The sequence below is a fragment of the Falco cherrug genome, chromosome 11, assembly GCF_023634085.1.
Source record: "Falco cherrug isolate bFalChe1 chromosome 11, bFalChe1.pri, whole genome shotgun sequence".
NCBI classification, from domain to species: Eukaryota; Metazoa; Chordata; class Aves; order Falconiformes; family Falconidae; genus Falco; species Falco cherrug.
In genome coordinates, this window is record NC_073707.1 from 6700374 (window position 1) to 6720243 (window position 19870).

The 19870-nt window shown below is 48.8% G+C and overlaps 2 protein-coding genes across 2 annotated transcripts; both read left to right on the forward strand.

Moving 5' to 3' along the window:
* Nucleotides 1-1799: 1799 nt before the first annotated feature.
* Nucleotides 1800-16236, forward strand: LIPH (lipase H). The gene is made up of 10 exons (XM_005441752.3): nucleotides 1800-2052; nucleotides 6128-6495; nucleotides 7195-7303; nucleotides 7414-7515; nucleotides 8522-8611; nucleotides 9723-9890; nucleotides 10817-10912; nucleotides 11933-12044; nucleotides 14135-14308; nucleotides 15937-16236. The coding sequence occupies exons 1-10, from the start codon at nucleotides 2001-2003 to the stop codon at nucleotides 16019-16021; spliced, it is 1356 nt and encodes a 451-aa protein (XP_005441809.1). The 5' UTR covers nucleotides 1800-2000; the 3' UTR covers nucleotides 16022-16236.
* A 599-nt stretch (nucleotides 16237-16835) lies between these two features.
* Nucleotides 16836-19028, forward strand: TMEM41A (transmembrane protein 41A). The gene is made up of 5 exons (XM_055723541.1): nucleotides 16836-16993; nucleotides 17072-17225; nucleotides 17446-17607; nucleotides 18111-18249; nucleotides 18588-19028. The coding sequence occupies exons 1-5, from the start codon at nucleotides 16896-16898 to the stop codon at nucleotides 18806-18808; spliced, it is 774 nt and encodes a 257-aa protein (XP_055579516.1). The 5' UTR covers nucleotides 16836-16895; the 3' UTR covers nucleotides 18809-19028.
* Nucleotides 19029-19870: the final 842 nt, after the last annotated feature.

Below are 19870 nucleotides of genomic sequence, written 5' to 3' on the forward strand. Positions count from 1 at the left end.
GATGGCAGTGGCGGACAGCATTTCCAGTGCTGACACCCTGGGTATGTTTGCCAATATGTGTACTGTAAACAGTCTAAATTGCGCTAAAATGGTGGTTACTCGAAATCATTATCTTTTTACAAGGAAGAGTCTGCCAGTCCCAGGGTACCACCTGTTGAACTGATAGCCACTTGGATGAGCTATCTCGGGTGGGAAATGGAAATCTGAGGAAAGTGATGCAGAAAAGAAAGAGGTGGGGCGCAGCTTCAGGCAATAAATTATTACCTCTTTTTGTGCTGAGAAGAAAGGCAAGGCCCTCTTGATTTCTTTATCTCATTTTATCTCTGATTCTCAAATGTCTTTTGCAATAGGTAAAAGCCTTCTGTTCATCTTGCATCTTTCACTGTTGGACTGATTCCCTCGCACCATTGGCAGAACTTAGCAAGGAGGAAATATTTTGACAGAGTTTAGGATTACTAGTAGAGGTGAGAAAGGAACTGGAAGGAAAACAATGTTTCGAATTATTTTCTTTTGCCAGTGCATCAGAAAAGGCTCTTTCCTGCAGCTTGCAGACTTCACAGAAGTTTTTTGGTGTCTTTTCTCAGTGTTTATCCTCTCCAAAATAACAAAAAACAACTTTTGCCCGTGTGATTACCACTTGGAATCACAGCATAGCAACATGTCCTGTGAGACTGTGATTGCCAAGCTGCATGAGGATGGAGAGCTTAAGGTGCTTGTGAAAAAATCCTGTGCGTTGCTGGGTGCGCACCTCTGTCTGAGGTGTAATCTATGGCTGCACCAGACAAGCAGCATGCACTTGTCTGAACAAGGAGCTGCAGCCAGCCAGCAAGCAGAGTTAAGGATTAACCCAAGAATTAGCAAAGACAAAAAGCTTAATATGTACAGCATGGACTAAAGAAACAGCTATGCAGCTGGGAACTAATAGTTCAGCTCCTCATTGGGTCATCACCAGGGGGAAAAAACAGCCTGTGCTTAATGAGGTGTTTCTGATCCTCCCCATGTTCCCCTTCCCTGGCCTATGTTAGAAGAATTTGCTAAGAAAACATTAGGCAAATCTACCACACAGCTTCTAACCAGCAGCCGTCCCTGCTCTCTCTTCCCCTCCCCCACATCACCCTTTCACAAACTCCCCACCACCCTCATCCTTCCAATTTTGTCACTAGATCTTCCAGCTCTAATTTCAGACTTCCTTTCCTGACAGTTGTCTTTGCATCTGCCATCTTCCTCCTCCCATCCAGCAAGGAAAAAAAGCCTTTCTTACTTGAATTAGAGCTGGATTCATGAGGTTCCAGCAAGTCTGCAAGAAAATGTGTTGGGGATGCCAAACATGAGTGACATCCAAGACAGCAGTTGCTTGGCAGCCCAGTGGAGACCCAGATTGACTCAAACTGGTGTCTTCCCTTTGTCACAACAGCGCTGTGCATCTGCCTCCTGCCTGAGGCGAGAGGGTCTTGTAGGTTAGAAGGGATGCTGGGCCACAGTGGTCCGGAGAGCCAGAGGGACACGGGACAGTAGGCATTGTCACGAATGCTGCCAGTGTAGGGCCCTGGTGAAACCAAGTGCTGGCCCTGCCCATGTGCTTATCAACTTGCAGTGACACCTACGATCTTCTCTGCCTTCTGACATTCTTTGCAAAAGATAAACAGACACGCAATGATTTCCTTAGTTTCAACACGTGTAGTCAAAGTGCTACTTACAGCGTGATCCGAAACCCTTTGTGTCTTTGATTAGTCATTCCTCAGGTCAAACTATATTTAAAATAAGGAAACCTGGTAGAATGGAAGGTGCCCCACCTTTTTAAGAAGAAGCTTTAGTTGTATAACTAAAGACTGGTCTTCATTTCTTGGCTGGTAACTTCCTCCTCTCACCACACCTACCGTTACAGGAAAAAAAAAAAAAAAAGGGAGAGCAAACTGTTGTCAGAGACAGCAGACACATGCCAAAGAAATTGTGGGATCCTTACAAGCTTCTACCCGTAGAAGTTCCATGTGGAAGTCCATATGCTGAGGCTGTGTGTCGTGTTTATCTACCTTTTGTATGGGGTGAAAACAGGTAAGAAATCAACCATTTCTTTTGCATTTTCTTGTCAAATATAACATGCTTTCTGTGCTTTGCAGAAACATGAATATATCTACCCTCTGCATTATAGTTACTGCTTCGGGTTTTTTCTCTAGCATTATTTATTTTGGCAAAGCAAATTGGTTACATGAATGTAGTCAGCTCTAAGAGTTCCAAATGTAAAACCAGAAGTCATTTTTATTATCTTTTCCTCCCTTTGCAAACATTTCTCTTATATAAGTACTATCCACCGACACTGAAAATGTCATTTGAAATCTTCCGAGAAGAATGATTTCTTTTCAGCAGTGTCTTATATGACAGACGCGAAGGATGAATTACCATTTATGAACAATAAGCTTCGTTTGATATCCTCGCAGCCCTATCAAGAACCAACCTGTGTAACAATAAACAAATGTACTGCCTTGTGTTAGCATACACATGGGAGCAAGTCAAGTTACAGCTCTCTGCTTTGTAGGGAAAACAAACAGGATTAAAAAAAAAAACCAGAACAGTGTTCTTATAAATACTAACTTGTATTTCATCAGGTTCTCTGGAGCAATATTTGGGGTTGTATTTTGCTTAGTTTGTTAAATATGCTGTAGGAAATTAGTCATAAGAAGTGGAAAAAGAGAATTGTGTGAAAAGGCACCAAGGAAACTCAGTGACATACTGAAGCCCAGTTTAAGAGGTAGAGGGCACGATGCTCTTCTCTGTGGAAAAGTGATGGAAATCTTCACCGCTGCTGAGATGTGCTGTGTGGCAGTGAAGCATGTTTACAGCTGGAGACTCATTGATGTGTAAGACCAGTCTGTTGAAACACACTGTAAAATGCCCAGGCAATGTGACAGTGTTTTGAGAGTCAGTGAAACTGCAGAGACACAGAAGCAGCAACATGCTTCTCTGAGGTCCACACAAGGTGTTGTTGGGGTGAGCAGCACCCTTCGCAGGCTCTGTGGCAATACAGTCTCCCAGGGCCCACAGCTAGGACAAGTGCAAATCTGACCAAGTGACCACTGACCTATTGAAGGGAAAATCTGTTGGAACTTCACGTTGCAAGAGGACAGACTGGTGGAGTTAAAAAATTCAGCTGCTATTCTATTCATGTAGGCAGCCTCAAGATCACAGCCCTAGAATTGGGCTGTGCAAACCTGTTGCAAACCCTGCCTGTCCATAGGATGAACATCCTGGACAGAAGGAAGAAAAAGCCTCCAAACACACCATCTCCAAGAAAGGAATAAGAGAGACCAGGGGAATGCAGGCTTTAAGTAGCACTGACTATGGTAAATACCACAGTCTGCCTGGGACCATTCCCATGGCTGCAACACTCCCACCTGGTGGTATATAACTTCAGAAGATAGATACAGATACAGATATACATCTTCAGAACGAAGTTATTCTGAAGATGCCCCTCCTGCTGCCATAGCACCTCAGAGGCTGATCTCAAGCTCAAGACAAAGATGTCCAGCTCCCCCACAGGAACGTGGGCTTCACAGATTTGTATGCCCCCTGCTACAGATGCTGAGGCATCAGGGCACCTTGCCTGGGAAATTAGTGGTTGCCATCCTATTTTACATATCAGAAAACTGAGCAGAAGGAGAAAAGTGAATTGCCTGAGGCTGTTCAACAAGATAATGGCCAAGGCAGAGCTGGAAGGGAGTTAATGGTACACTGGGGTAATTGCCACATTTATTCACCTTTCCTGAAGGGGTCTGTTGGACACCGGTTTAAGTACAGTGCCAGGGCGTAAGTTCCCACCTCATTTATTTGCTTGCAGAGTTAATCTCAATAAGCCTCTTGCCCCATCAGAGAAATCATGTTGGAGTTTCAAAGACACTTCCAGCCCTTTGAGTAGGATTCACTGTGCTTACCAGAATGAAAAGCAAAGCCAGGATAACTGGCTGTCCTCAGCTTTTGTAACACATGGTGGATGAGTCTGGGATACGCACCAGCCTGCCAGAAGAGAAGCTGGCAGGTTTTCCCCCACTATTAGCACTGATCTGATTTTGTTAATCAAAATAGAACAAATCTAACAGACTCAGTGCCGATACAACAAGGCTTTTTAAACAGTTCCTGTGTTAGGTATTAGAAAATGCCAATCAGCTCTTTAAAAGCTCTTCTTTACCAGAAGGTTTGGGCTGTTGTGACAAACACAGTGCTCCTCTGGGCCAGTCTCAGCACCATGCTGGAGATACAGAAACAAATTAAGCAACCAGTGCAATCTTGCACCATATAAAAGGTATTCTTGCCTGGCATTTCTGCCAGTATTACTACACCTTCAGTGGCAGTAAAGATGATTACCAATACTATATAATAATACTATACAATAACTAAAACAATTTCTAGTCATTAGTAAAAAATAATTATATTTGTTTATGTTGCAGTAGCACCTAGAGGACAGTTGTTGAGTTTCACTGTATGCTGGTGCATATCAGCAAAAAAAGATAACTTTTCTCTGCTAGTTAGTTATAAGATCTTCACGTGAGCAGTGTCATAGGAGAACTCTTGCTGCTGTTTCTCTGGAGCATCTCAGCACTGTAAGAGCAAGACGAGAGCAAGCTGGCCAGGAGACAGCCACTCAGGTCACCTTTACTCTTGCAAGCAGGGCCCAGAGTCCCAGTGCCCCTGGGAGCTCTGAGGGAAGCGTTACAGGCACAACACCCTCAGCTCGGAGGCCACGGATTTCAACGGATGTTCCTTGGGCCTGGCCAAGGGCTCATTTTCCACCACTCCTGTCCCACTATTCATATTTTAGCATAGGCTTTACACAGGAAGGACTCCATGGATCTCAAATGTTAAAATTTATTTCTGAATTTATGGTAGCAATTTAAAATATCCAGTTGGACTTAACTGCAACATCCTTGTAGCCTATTAACTTTTATTTCTCGAGCTCCTGGGGCTTCTACAAAGTAATTAGCAGACCTATGGCAACTAAGCAGATTATTTTATGTGCTGGGCACATAGCAGTTATATGACTCTCACGCTCCTGATTTCCATAGGAGGGGAAATGGGAAAGTTGCTCATGGAAACTGTGAGAGTTTCATCATTTAGAAATTAAAATGCACACAGTATTGGAAATTTGCTGGAGCACAATTAGCTTACAGCTGCAGGTTTTCTAAACCCTTCTGCCTACTGCACAGCCCTTTAAGCAGCAAAGATCAGGAAGATTTCTCTAGCAACTCCAGCCTGAACAATTATTGCAGCCCAGGGCGTATGCGTGGGAGAGAGACACCCTCTCCCACAAGGTTCTTCAATAAGATTAAGGGGATTTGGGGAGAAGGATTGTGAGCCAGGAAAGAGGCTCCAAAACCTGGGAGGGCCTTCGTAAGCAGTGTCTGTCTGGAGACAGTTATTCCATTCCCTGCCAGTACGCTGTTGGAGATTGTATTGGATGCTGAAGGCTCAGCTGGTGTTCTGCTGGAAAAGCAAGGCACAAAGACGGGCTTTCAAATGGCAGAGACCATCCCATAAAGCAGCGCCTACACAAAATTCAGTTACTCTTCAGCTGCGAGTAAAGCAGTACCAGTAACATATCTCAGGCAGTCAAAGGGTGTCCCATTTTGCAGTCTGAAATAGCAGGCTGCATCTGCACGTACCAATGAAGCGCTGAGCTCCCCTCACAACAGCAAGATCCTCTGCAGCTTGTCAGCTCCAGACTGCAGTTACAAACCAACCGCAAGGGCATCTCTTTGCCCTAGAACTTGTCCAGAGCACCCGGGAGTGCTCTCAAACCCATACAGCAACCATTCTGGTTATCAGTCTCTAACATCTTCCTCATGCTAGTGGGATTTTGGGTGAAAGTCTGTGCCATCTCCCAGCTGCTAGTGGAAGCAGCACTGTGCCGTTTCAGGGAATGCTGCTCCAAGAAGGTACACTCGCTGTCTGCTCCAACGTGGCAAGAAAACCTAAGTTTCAGGGTAACTGCAGTCATGAACATGATGGAGAGGAAAGGAGCAGCCCCAACTCAGTTCACAACATATGTTCCTCTGCCTGTGCAGGGCTGGCAGGCAGAACAGGTCAAAGCAAACACATTGGTGCTAACCTCGGGATTGCCACATTGTGCTCTTTTTAGAACCTGGGGAGACATGCCCTGCATTCACAGCTCTCAGCTTCGGCAGCGCTTTGATAGGGACAGAGCTGAAAGTGAAGCTGCTGCTCTACACCAGACAGAACCCAACCTGTGCTGAAGAGCTCAACTCAACTGCCTCCAGGTATCTAGATGTGACCAAGAAAACTACCTTCATCATCCACGGATACCGACTCACAGGCTCTGCCCCAGTCTGGATCCATGACTTGGTACATCTCCTGCTTTCTGTAGGAGACATGAACGTCATCCTTGTGGACTGGAACCAGGGGGCAACAACTCTCATCTACAGTAACGCTTCCAGAAACTGCAAAAAAGTTGCTGAGATTCTGAAGCAACTTATTGATGAAATGTTGGTAAGTTGAATGTTCGCACTATGATAGTCATTAATGCACAGTATGTAAAGGGCACAAAGGAAGTGTTTACAAACAGCAAGATGTATTATAAGGTATTAATACATTAATTTTTGGAAGTGCAGCTATACTGCAGTGCCAAATTCTACCCTCAGACTTGGTATGAGGGTATTTTGTTGCAATATTCAGTTTCCACTCTAAGCCTTTACATTTCTGGACACAAAAGTCTACAGACTTGTTACATGCATAGAAACTACTTCTACTTTCTGCATGTCCAAAGCTTATGGGGATCAGCTACAGCTCACAGCCGCTCTAAGCTGTTGCACAGGCACAGCAAGGATGACACTGGGTCATTAGCATCGTTGTGTCTGCTAACTCTTTGCAGGAACCACACGTGAGGCAACTGGAGTGGTACTCATGTGGTCCATGAATACTCGTTCCTGTCCACACTTGCAGTCACGGCCCCTGGAAAATAAAACCATCACCCAAACTGTTCTCATCACAGCTGGCTCAGACACAGGCCTCAAACATGAGCGCTGGCTGTACTGTGGCACTATCAAAGGGGGGAATATTTACAGAATGGAACACATCAAGGGAAAATTTGGGAAAAGTAGGGAGATGCAATTACCTTCCTCCTCCTGATACTTTTTTATGACTTTCAAGTGCCTAAAATCTGTGACCAGAAGTACTTTTAAATCTCAGGTTGACGGAGCATCACTCGACTCCTTGCACATGATAGGAGTGAGCCTGGGAGCACACATCTCTGGCTTTGTGGGACAGATGTTTGATGGTACGCTTGGAAGAATCACAGGTAAGCCCTTGCTCCTGTCAGTCCTTTTTCCTTCAAGGATAGCTGTCCACCGTGAGTGGAGTGAGCTGCAGAGTGCTGAAGGGATGCCACACGCGTGCTTTGCATTGCAGGCCTTGACCCAGCAGGCCCCTTGTACAGAGGAAAGCCGCCCAGTGAGAGGCTGGATCCTACAGACGCACAGTTTGTTGATGTCATTCATTCAGACACCGTTGGTATGTGACATTTCTCCTATTTCCCATCACAAAGAAAGCTAGAGACTGATGGGGAGCACAGGAAAGTAGGGGCTCTGGCAGGCAGCAGTGCTGGGGGCATCCTTGCTCCTTTGGCCCAGCAGGAAAGCAGTCTCCTTCACTGGTGCTGTGCAGTGCACTCCAGTCCTGTGTTGCTCACACTGTCAAAGGCACTCCCTCAGGAGCTGCTGGTTTGTCTTTCAAAACATGCTGCTGTTCTATAGCAATTATAGCCTCCTGGCCCATGAATTACAAGGACTTAGGCAGACCACCTGCAGCAGTGCAGGAGTGCCCTGTTGCTACTGCAGCACACAGTCCTGCCAGAGCAGCTGCACATCAACAGCACACTGCGGAGCCGGGCTGCCGCCAAGCACGTGCCGTCTAAGAAGGTAGTTACACCACTCAACGCCTTGCACAGCAGATCAGTTATCCCCAACCCCGTGGCTCCCTGAATGATGCTTCCAGTCTTCATCCCACCTCCCCCGGGCTAAACCTTCATCTGAGGGTGAATCCGGAATCTCCCGCAGCCCACTCCTTTCCCAACCACCTTCAAATCCGCCAGCCAGGCCAGCAGCGTGATGCAAGCCCTCCACTCTGCTCCCACAGGTAACCTACCCCTAGCACTTGGCTTTCCCACATCATTGCTGCCTCCTGTCTTCTCCCAGCCCTGCCAAGAAGTTGGACTTCAGCAGCACAGCAATACCCAGTGTTTCACATCCCTTTCCCTCTCCTGCATACAGCAACACAAAAAGCCAAATTTTGTACTGTCACACACAGAGACTTTTTTTAGGTATTTGATACCGTTGCTAAAATAACACAGCTGGGTCACAACCATTTGGCCTGCTGCCTAAACAGATGAATTACATTAATATTCCTGCACAGGCAGGCATCCTAGAGCTACATAACTATTATTTTTCCCAGTTAGTTTCTTATGTTTTCTTCTTCTGCATTTTACAATTTAATATTCCCTGATATTTTCTTTTGTCAGTACTAGGTTACAGAGAAGCATTAGGCCACATAGACTTCTACCCCAACGGTGGGACCAACCAGCCTGGCTGTCCACTGACAATATTTTCTGGTAATTAATTCTGCCTTGAATGGCACAAACACTGACAAAATGTTTCCAATCAGAAAAAGAGGAGGTCAGAGAAACAGCATCACTGCTTAGAAAATACATGAAAACCATATTCTGGGAAAGCTGCGACAGCAATCTCTTCCCAGCATCGATGTGGCACACTGACGTAACAACAGAAGTTTAGCTGATGTGCACCAGGCAGATATATGAGTCAGGGGTGATCCTTCTGCTCTCTGTCAGAAATCCAAATGGGATTAATTTTCCATGCAAAAAGTCATCAGGTAGATTTGTGCCTTCATTTTGTGAGTAGGTTCAGAAAACCCATGGGTTTTTTGTTGGGTTTTTTAAAAAAAATATTACTTAGAACATATATAAAACCCCAAGGACTAGCAATGGCAAGAACCTGTTCAGAAAACAGGTTCAAGATAAACATGGGGTGAGCAGTTATACCAGATCCAATGCACCTTTCTTGACAGTGACAGACAGTGCAATCTGGCAAGTACAGCCCTAGTCTTGAATGCAAGAAGGCATTTTTCCTTTCCAGCCTGGCAGCAGAGCTGGTTTTATGAAATCTGGGTGAAGAAGATATCTCACAGAAGAAAAGGCAGTAACATGAACTCAACCCTTATCAGACCCAAGAGAATCTACATAGGAAACCAGCCTGAAACAAAAATCCATAGGAAATGAGGCTTCACTCATTTTGTTATGCCTTTCTAAAGAGTTTTTTACACCAAAATAAAAACCCATGTGCAAAAAACATAAGGCAATATCCAGCTGTCAGGCCTGAGCTCAGAGAGGAGAGAACACCTGAGATGGAATAGGATCCATAGCTGGATCCTCTGGAGCTGCAGCAACAATACAAACAAATACGTTTTTAAAACCAAAAAAGACAAGAACAGTAAAGTAGACACAGGCAGAGCTGAGTGCACTCAAAGGCAAAAGCTAGTGCTCACTAACTGTTCTGCCACAGCCCAGTACTCCCCAGTGCTGTCTGTTGTGTTCAGACTGGTTAGTGACTGTCCACTGGTGTGTCCTTCTTTGCTAGTGCATTAATACTGTTTTCCCAAAGCATGAGGATTGCTAACAAAATATTTCTTCCCTATGTATGATTAAGGATTGCAGTATTTTAAATGTGACCACCAGAGGTCTGTTTTCCTGTTCATGTCATCCCTGAAACAGAGCTGCAATATTACTGCCTACCCGTGTGACTCATACAGAAATTACAGGAATGGCAAATGTACCAGCTGCGAAACTTTTTGGCCTATGCCGTGCCCCATCCTAGGTAAGGATCCAGGGAATGTAAACACATCGTGAATGCACGTGTCTGGCAGAGCTGCCCATCATTACTGTAACTTGGTATGTGACAAACATTTTGCTAAAGGACTAACACAACACAGTGCTTTGCAAAAGCAGGTAAGTTGTTTCCACTGAGGTTTTTGAGCTGGTCTCCTTCACTTCTGCAGGGGTACAAGCCTCCGCTGCAGGCAAAAGAAGTCTGAGAAGTTTCCCTGCACCTTGTACAGCCATATCACATTATGATCCAGAACACAAATCCACATGTAAAGGATCCAGAACTAGAAAAGCCAAAACAAGTCTTGGGATCTTTACACTACAGTCACAGAAACAATGAAGTCCATTAGTTGCAGAGTTTGAGGGATAGGGGCATGTTCTTGCTAAAGCAGCCTCTTTTCTGAGGAATATTCAGCACAACAAACCCCTCTTGACTCTAAAAGGAATGGCAGAGGGGTGAACAAAGGGTATTCTGGTTTTTTTTGTAACTGACCCACAGAGATGTCCCAGCCTGGATGTGATAGCCCAGCTTCAGGCTGCCATTTCTGAAATGTTGATGCTAAAGCCCCTGACACTTCCAGAAATGAACCTGCAAAGCTAAGGGGGTTGATTTTCATTCTGCACTGCAAAATGAAATCCTTCTTGACCATGGAAATCAGATGTGGAAAATGATCAGTCTTAAAATAAGTGCTGAGCCATAACCAGGCATATTTAGACACTCAGTTGGCTTTAGTTACACCAGTAAAATTAAGCCCTGGTATAAGTCTACAGAGTACGGGATCATGTGCCACAGTACTACCTTGCAGCTGCCAAGCAATATACTATTTCTTAAATACTTGCTTTGTTATTTTCAGCAATTTAGTTGCTTATATACCTATGCAGTAACTCTCCGTTTCATTTTCAAACTGTCATCTATAGGCTATTATGCCCATAAGTGGAAAAGCTATTTAACACAACAGAGCCATCCAGTGACAAGTATGTTTTTTGATACAGCGGACAAAGAGCCGTTCTGCAGTAAGTGACTAAGATTTCTGAGATGATTTTCCTTTGTGTCTTGCCTCCTTCAGCAACAGCCGTGCAGAGATGGTTAGTTGCTGTTGGCATCATAGCCAGCATTTCAGAAACAAAGCCAGTGACTGCTGGATAGAATTGTTCCCATCTGCAGTCTTGCCATTGCATTCCCTATCTGCAAACCTGCCTGGGACTGTGAAAGCCAACGACTCGCTAGAGATGTGCAAGAACAGACTCATCTTGCTTAGGATGCTAGGAGATTTGTTGAGAACATGAAAATGAACCATAAAAGGGTAGTTCCTAAACTGTGTTTCACAACAACACACCGTTCTTTTGTGCAAGAAAGAGGTGTGTGGGATTGATGAGAGTCAAAGACATGCTCTGAGCTAAACAGGTAAAAAAGCTACCCTGGGCAAAAGCGAAGGGAACAGGGAAAGGGTCCAGGCAAGGGAGAATCTGTGGGGAAAAAAGGTTTCACAAGGGTTTCTCCTCACCCCCACGATCACTGACTTACCAAGCCATGGGCAGGGATTATGGCCTGAGCTCCAGTGCTGGTCAACAAGTAAATTCAGTGATTTGCCGATCAGAGTGAAGAACGAACAATTCTGCCCTGTGATAGAGAAGACAAATCAAGGATGCCAAGAACAGAAATGAAGGGGTTCAGAGGCGGACAGGAGGAAGAAAAGGCAACCTGAAAGTGAATGGGGAAGGCAGGGAGTGAAAGGCAGCATGCTGAAAGCTATACATGCACCTTGCATGCCACTTGTGTAACCCTCGCTCTAGTGCTTCCCCAGACATCTCTTAATATCTCTGTTAGAAATCTCTGCAAAGGGAGATGGAAGCAGGAAGGAGAAAGAGATTTAAGAGATAAATTGAGGGGGTTATGTCAGATGAGCAAATGGGAGAAAGACATCATCCACCTGCAGCTCAGCTCCCACCTAGGCATGCAGCTGGGCTGGAAAGCAGAGCGAGCGTGCAGAGCGCTCTCTCTCGAGCTCTCGCTCTCTCTCTCTCCTTCCTCAGTTTATCACTACTTTGTGGATATTATTACATGGAACAAGGACACCAGAAGAGGCACCTTCAGCATTGTACTAGCTGATGAAACCGGGAAGAAGGCAGAATCTAAAGTTAATCCGTAAGTCTTACCGATGTGCTGTTCTGTGAATGTTAGCAAACACTTGGTGCAGCTGCACCTGGGAGGAGGCAAGATACCCTCCCCTAATTTCTCTGCTGATACTTGACAGTGTACGTGCTTTCAGGGCTTCCCTGGTGCTATGTGGTTTTCACAGACTCTCCCAGTGCAAGTCGGCTGACAGCCCTGTCCTTTGGTTTGGGCCTTTCTCAGTCATGTAAAGGACTGAAGTGGACAGTCTCAGCCAGTGGCACGGCTGTGCTAGGCTTCCACTAAAGCAGGAGGAAAAACACATCTCCCCCTCTTTCCTTCCCCTTCCAGCTAGCATCCCTTTCCAGCTCCAGGTGCCCAAGACAGCTGGGATGAACCTGGGCTGAATACGTAACATCCAAATCAATTCATTCCACTCACAGAGGCAATTAATGACTGGTGTTTATGTGGACATGCAAATTCCTGACTGATCTAAACACACTTCAGCAAACAAGTCCTGCTCAACTAGTTTTCCCAAGTATCTCTAACTGCATACTCTCTCAGCCCTATCTGCCTGCACCAGAGCAATCTGCATAGCTCCCTGGGGCTGCACAACAGGACTACCCACCCTGCCCAGCCTGCGACAGCCCACCAGGCAGCATGCTTACACACACACATCATAAACACCTTTGACAGGTTAAAACTTGTCCTATTTGTCAGGCCTCCTAACACTTCTACAACACGGCCAGTCATTTTCAGTGTTGCAACAGGGACGTGCTTCCAGTCACATCTGCACTCCTCGCCCTCCATAAGGGCAACCTTAAACTACAGCCATACAGCTATACAAAGAACGTGTTGTGTGGACACAGCGTCCTTGCGAGCAGCCCTGCCGATGTTGCACCGACACCAGTGTGGTTTTCATGCATATCTCAAAGTGGAACTGGCCATTCTGTCAAAAAGGACCAAGGTCTAACCCCAGCCTTGTGAGGCTTCACATCTTTAAGTCTTGTGCTCTCTTCCCATCCTGAGCAGCTGGATTACTCTCTGTTAATTTCAGTCACGGAATCCCAGACTGGTCAGGGTTGGAAGGGATCTCTGGAGATCACCTAGCCCAACCACCTGCTAAAGCAGGTTCTCCTAGAGCAGGTTGCACAGGATCACATCTGGGCAGGTTTGAATGTCTCCAAAGAAGGAGACCCCACAGCCTCTCTGGGCAGCCTGTGCCAGTGCCCCCTCACCCTCAAGGTAAAATAGTTTTTCCTCATATTCAGATGGCAGCTCCTGTGCTGCAGTCTGTGCCCATTGTCCCTTGTCCTGTTGCTGGTCACCACTGAAAAGAGCCTGGCCCCGTCCTCCTGACGCTCACTCTTAAGATATTTACATGCATTGATAAGATCCCCTCTAGGTGTTCTCTTCTCCAGGCTAAACAGCCCCAGCTCTCCCAGCCTTTCCTCATCAGGGAGATGCTCCAGCCCCTCATCATCTTTGCAGCCTTCTGCTGGCCCCTCTCCAGTAGTTCCCCGTCTCTCTTGAACTGGGGAGCCCAGAACTGGACACAGCACTCCAGATGCAGCCTCACCAGAGCAGAGCAGAGTGGGGCCAACACTGCATTGTTTCACACACACTTCTGCTGCATTTGCCAGAAGAGAACTACCAGAAATTTAGTTGGGGGCATTCATACCCCCCAGGTACAGTGCTCCACTTGTAGAGCTACCTCAGCCATGCAGCGCTGTTACAAACAGATCTTTATATACAGCAACGTATTCTGCAAACTCCATGGATGACCCAGTGTTCAGATCTGCACAGCCAGCCTGGTACAGACATCATTTGGGTCTAGTCCCCTCAGGTTCAAAGCAGAAGCACTGTGAGGATTCTGGTTTGGGACTAGAGCAGACAGCATCAGACCTCTGTGTCCCCACCTCCACCCCAAGTAACCAAGTGCACAAGTGGCTGAGCAGGTTCACACCTGGAGACCCGAATCCATACCCCTTTCCTGTAAATCACAAACTAATCATAAGTTCAGTCCTCCTCCCCCGACACTGTTTCTAATATTGTACTGAATACATTAAAAATGGTGCCATTCCCTTGGTGGCTCTCTGACACTTTGTCTGCTTTATCTTTAGAGAAGCTGCAGCTTTTCAGCAGTACAACCGCATCACTCTGCTAATTGGATTCGACCAAGATTTTGAAAATGTAGAAAAAGTTTCCTTGACGTTTTCCACAGGATCTGTCATTGGCCCAAAATTCAAGCTCAGGATTCTCCAAGTGAGGTTCCGGTCACTTACAAGTCCAGAAAGGTAAGCAGAGGTTTATAAAACATTTCTGTGGTTGCAGACTGGACAGAAGTAAACAAATCTCCCAGATTCCTGACCTGGCTGAGTTTGTCTAGAAGAATTAGGTTTATTTCATATTTAATAATTCTTGTACACATATCTTGGGAATAAATTCCACCTTAAGTCCACGCGTACAAACCCCACAGCTGAATACCTACTTCAACACAGAGGTTCTCTTCTTGTAATGGAAACATGTAATTAATGGTCTGACTCTGATGTGGTCTGACTTCTTAACCTTTGGTCAGGAAAATGACCTTTGAGAAGCTGCTCCGGCCTGAACTCTGGGCTGAAGGTAAATGCAACTCTCAGGGAAATACAGATGCCCAGCCTCAAATACACATTTTATATCTCAGTCAATTTCTATGTCCAGTCAGGCAGGGAGATTAATTTACTCCTGGAATTCCAGTAACTGGGAGCTGCTGGCCGCTATGCCCCAAAGCACTGAATACTGCACACAACATCATGAGGTACTGACCAGGTCATTTGCTGATGAGATTTCTACAGCTGCTTCAGTCACCTCATTAACCTCCTCCTGCTCTGCAGTCCTACCCTTAAGCTTCTCCGATTTCTGGGGCACCTTTGGAGGATGGGATCTCTGCCTGAGCTCAGCAAGTACTGAATCTCTCAGGCTGACCTTGTGTGCAAGGACAGTACGTGGACATCAAACCATACCACGCTTTAGATTTGGGCTAAAACAAGGATTGCATATCAGAGAGTCAGAAGGGTCAAGCAAAAAAGGAGAGAGCTGCAGTACGTGTTTCTTTGCAGTTTGTGAAGATCTGCTACCCTTGGCCTTGGAATAAGGAAAAGATTGATAAGCAATCTTTTTGCTAATAAGCAAAGTCCTTCTGCAGCTCCTCCTTGCTGACATTCCCTTTCTCCTGTCCTACATCTCCACAGTCACGTCCAGCTCCAGATCCACAGTCTTTGAAAAAGTAGATGCAAATGCCCAAACATTTCATCAGAGGCTGTCCACCTTCGCCTAGGAGGGGCTGCTACAGGCTACAAGCACAGTTTCACGACTATTTTAACACCATTAAGTAATCAGTCACTGCCACAGGGAGGGACGTCCGGCCCTCTTGTCCTTCTCTGCACCAGGGCTAACGCTAATGTGGCCCCAGGTGAAAGCCTGCGTATTTCCTCTGGTTTTCGGCTGGGCTAGCTCTAGGGCAGACCAGTGCCTGGTCCCAGCTCAGTGGTGGCACAACCCCTAACGCTGGTACCAGGGAACCGGCAGGGACATGCAGGCGAGCTGGAAGGACCCACTCGTGTGGTGGACACTCAAGTGTAGACAGGCTTAAAGGGAACCACAAACTCTGCAGCCAACACCTCAGTTTGCTTGCTGGGTTTTGTGTTCTTTTTTCACAAGGAAAAGCAAAAGGTAACATAGAAAAGAATGAAAATACGCTCAAGGTATTTCTGACCTCGGTAAGGCTTACACTGACCCTCACTTGAGGTGGTCTTCAAACCAGTTGTCTTGAGAATGTGACTTATTTTACATAAGCCTCCAGCACGCTGGGAGGCCCGACTGGGGGATGGTACAAGAATGGCTCATTTCTCATTTCTGGCTCATGTTGACTGTTTGTACGCAGACCACATCTGTGCAGGTATGACCTCGTCCTGATGGAGAACACCAAAAAAACCTTCAAGCCCATCCCATGCTGGAGCAGGAGCTAAGACCCCAACACGTTATTTCTGAATGTTACATCTGAACCTGGCTGGCCGGCGTTTCCAGCCATACGGACACTCGTCTGAAAGCTGCCCAGCGCCTCCCGCGCACCAAGCAACAGCGGGGCCCTCCTGCAGGCTGCCATTTGTAAATGGGGCTGTAGAAGTGACACACACAAAAAACCACCCCTACAAAAACCCAAACAAACAACGACAAAAAAAAACCCCAAAAAAACCAAAAACAAAAAAACCCAACAAACTCAAAAACCATGATGGCGTTGTGTGTTTTTGGAGCACCCCTCCATGGTGGGGCAGAGCCGCCTCACCTCAGGGGCCGGGCTGAGCTGAGGGGCCGCACTGAGCCCTCGGGAGCCGGGCTGGGCTGCGCCCTCCGGGGCCGCGCTGAGCCCTCCGGGGCCAGACTGAGCCCTCCGGGGCCGCGCTGAGCCCTCCGGGGCCGCGCTGAGCCCTCCGGGGCCAGACTGAGCCCTCCGGGGCCGCGCTGCGCCCCCGGGTGCCGAGCCGGGCCGAGGGGCCGCGCTGAGCCCCCGGGTGCCGGGCCGAGGGGCCGCGCTGAGCCCTCAGCGGCTGGGCTGAGCCCTCCGGGGCCGCGCTGAGCCCTCAAGGGACCGGGCTGAGGGGCCGCGCTGAGCCCTCCGGGACCGGGCTGAGGGGCCGCGCTGAGCCCTCCGGGGCCAGACTGAGCCCTCCGGGGCCGCACTGCGCCCCCGGGTGCCGAGACGGGTTGAGGGGCCGGGCTGAGCCCCCGGGGGCCGGGCCGAGGGGCCGGGCCGATCGCGCAGCACCTCCCCGCGCATGCGCGTCCCGCCGCGGGACGGGGACGGGGGCGGGCGGCCGGCGGCAGCGGCGGCCCCTCCGCGGGATGTGGCGGCGGCTGGCCGGGCTGCTGCTCACCTTCGCGGCCGCCACGGCCGCCCTGTGGCTGCTGTCGGCGCGGCTGAGCGCGGGGCAGGCGCGCAGGTAGGTGCGGGGGCGGCGGGGGCGAGGCGGGCCGGCGCTCCGGGTCTGCCCCCGCCGCTGCCCCGCCGCCTCCCTCAGGCCGCTGCGGTTCCCGTCGGACCTGGAGGAGCTGCGGGAGCTGGCCGAGGCGCTGCGGGACTACGAGCGGCAGCACCGGGGCGCGGCGCTGGCCCTGTTCTGCGCCGCCTACCTCTACAAGCAGAGCTTCGCCATCCCCGGCTCCAGCCTCCTGGTACGGCCGCGCCGGGGGTCGCGGGGGGGGAGGTGCGAGCCCCTCGGGGGGGCCCTTCGGCACCGGGCCCCGACCGGGCGCTGCTGCGGGGCAGGGCCGGGCCGGGGCCGTGCGGGGCGAGCCGGGGCCTGCCGGGGGGGGCGGGTCGGCCCGACGCCCCCGAGGAGCCGGGGCGGCCAGGCTGGGGAGCGCCGGGGTCTCACCGGCCCGTGCCCCGCAGAACGTGCTGGCCGGAGCGCTCTTCGGGCCGTGGACCGGGCTGGCGCTGTGCTCGGCCCTGACGTCGGTGGGAGCGACCTTCTGCTACCTGCTGTCGGGCGCGTTCGGAAAGCAGCTCGTCGTCCGCTACTTCCCGGGCAAGGTGGCGCTGCTGCAGGGGAAGGTAGGAGCGGCCCGGCTCTGCGGCACCCGGCCCGGCCCCGGCTGCCTGGGATGCGCCTAGTGAAAACCGAGCGTGGGCAGGGGATGTGTCCGGCGGGGAAGGGCCTCCTGCCGCCCGGGCTGGGAGCGGGCTGCTCGCAAAGGGGGCCTGTGGAAAATCCCAGATCCCGAGGGAAATCAGAAGTAAGATAACGGATTGATGGGGAAGCCCCTGTGCTCCAGAGCTGCCTCCGCCCATCCTGTGCAGCGTTGTACAGCTGGAGGTGGCTGTGCTATCGCCTTCCCCATCTCTCATCCAGGTCGGATTCCATTTTCACCACTGGCATGGAAGGGGCTGCCTCACCATTAGGCTCCCATATGTACCTAAGGCTGCTGCTTTTCATCAGTTCTGGACTGATGTTACAGCATGTTAGAAGAAAACTTACATTCACTTTAGTGTCATGACCGTTCAGATCTTACTGCTGTCTGAAGAGCAGAAAGAATTTGAAATGTTTCTCTTGGCAGGTAGAAGAGAACAGGAGCTGCTTATTTTTCTTCTTGTTGTTCCTGAGGCTGTTCCCCATGACACCAAACTGGTTTCTGAATCTCTCAGCTCCCATTTTAAACATTCCTGTGTCCCAGTTCTTCTTCTCTGTTCTCATCGGTAAGGCCTGGGGAGACTGTCTGAGGGTGCAGCGTGACGTTGCTTCTCTCCTGGTCACAGAGCCTTGAGCAGTATGCTGAGCTGGGGAAGGCAGAGTGCAAGGCTTATAGCTGTGACTGCCACATTTAACTGTTTGCCTCCATGCTGCCCTTATACTCAGTCATCTCAGAGCATTTTGCAAATATGCGCGCATCACCAATGCAGTAAAGTTTTGAATCGCACCCCATTCTTTCCATTATGAACACAGATCCCTGTGTCTGGCCTTGGGCGGGAGCATATTTGAGCTAATGTTGCAGGGGGGAACACTAACAGACTTTTTTCTGCTCTGATTTTTTCAGGTCTTACACCATATAATTTCATCTGTGTGCAGACAGGAGCCATTCTGTCACAAATCACCTCTTTAGATGCCATTTTCTCCTGGGACACGCTGCTCAAACTGCTTGCAATGGCTGTGGCAGCATTGATACCTGGGACCCTCATCAAGAAATACAGCAAGAAGCACTTGAAGCTGGATGAAGACAAGCATGCAGAGTTACTCAATGGCAAAAAGAGCTTGTGATGGCTCAGGTGCCCCAGATGTTGGGGGATTGCCTCACAAAAGCTGCAGGTCTCTGTTCCTGTGGGTTATGTTCTGCATGCTCTGTGCCACTGTGGACCAAGGACAATTGCAGTTTTTAATTGTTCTTCTCATCTAAGAGGAGGTGTAAGGTTCTTATTTTTAATGGATGTTTAACTGTGCATGTTCTGCACGGAGAGCGCTATACACGGGTTTTGTGAACGCTTTGGTTAATTTGCCTGGTTTGTTTTAAAAAAATCTGGAGACGCAGCCTGTGTCTCCAGGTGTGCCTGAGGGTGTTGCCAGCCCACTGCAACTGTATCAGCAAGGGAAAAAAACCTGAGGAATACTAGCATCCTGTGAGGAGGGCAAATCTAAGAACCCCTTAGTGCCTTTCCAGCTCTTCAACATGGGGGCCAAGCACTGGTCACGCTACCCACCCAAGTCACAGGCTTCCCTTGAGCTCCTGTGAGTCTAGCTTTGTGATTCCTGCTAGTCTCGATGGTGTGACTGATGTGGCAGCAGGCAGCTGCTGCCTGCTCCAAGGCTGAGCCAGGCTAGTTTTCTACCCAGCCTCATCCCTTGGCACCTAGAAGTTCACAGCACAGTGGGCTGTATTGAGCTGCAACAACAGTTATTTTTCACCACCACTCTAGCAGCAGCATTTCCTAGCTCTAGGGCAGGCCCTACTCCCTCTCCAGACCCACACTCATTTAGCATTTTTGGCCTGACAAACCATGCCCTTCTGTGCTGTTGGTACCTGTACTACTGCACCTAAGTTGAGAAAAAATGATGTTTCAGGGTCCCTGCCGTGTCTGTAGCAGAGCCCGCGCAATTATAGAAGACTTCCTCTGATGTTAAGTAAGCACACCCCGCAGCAAAACCATTCAGGATTTGGGGCCAGCTATGAGCTGCCTATGTATCATTCACATGTCAGAACACACAAGACTGACAGACCTCAGAAGCAGTGGCTACTACTCCCCACAAAGACTAAAGGCAGGAGGGGGAGGAATGGATGTGCCTGGCTGGCAGTGATTTGTCCTTGACAAGCACCTTGAACCCTAC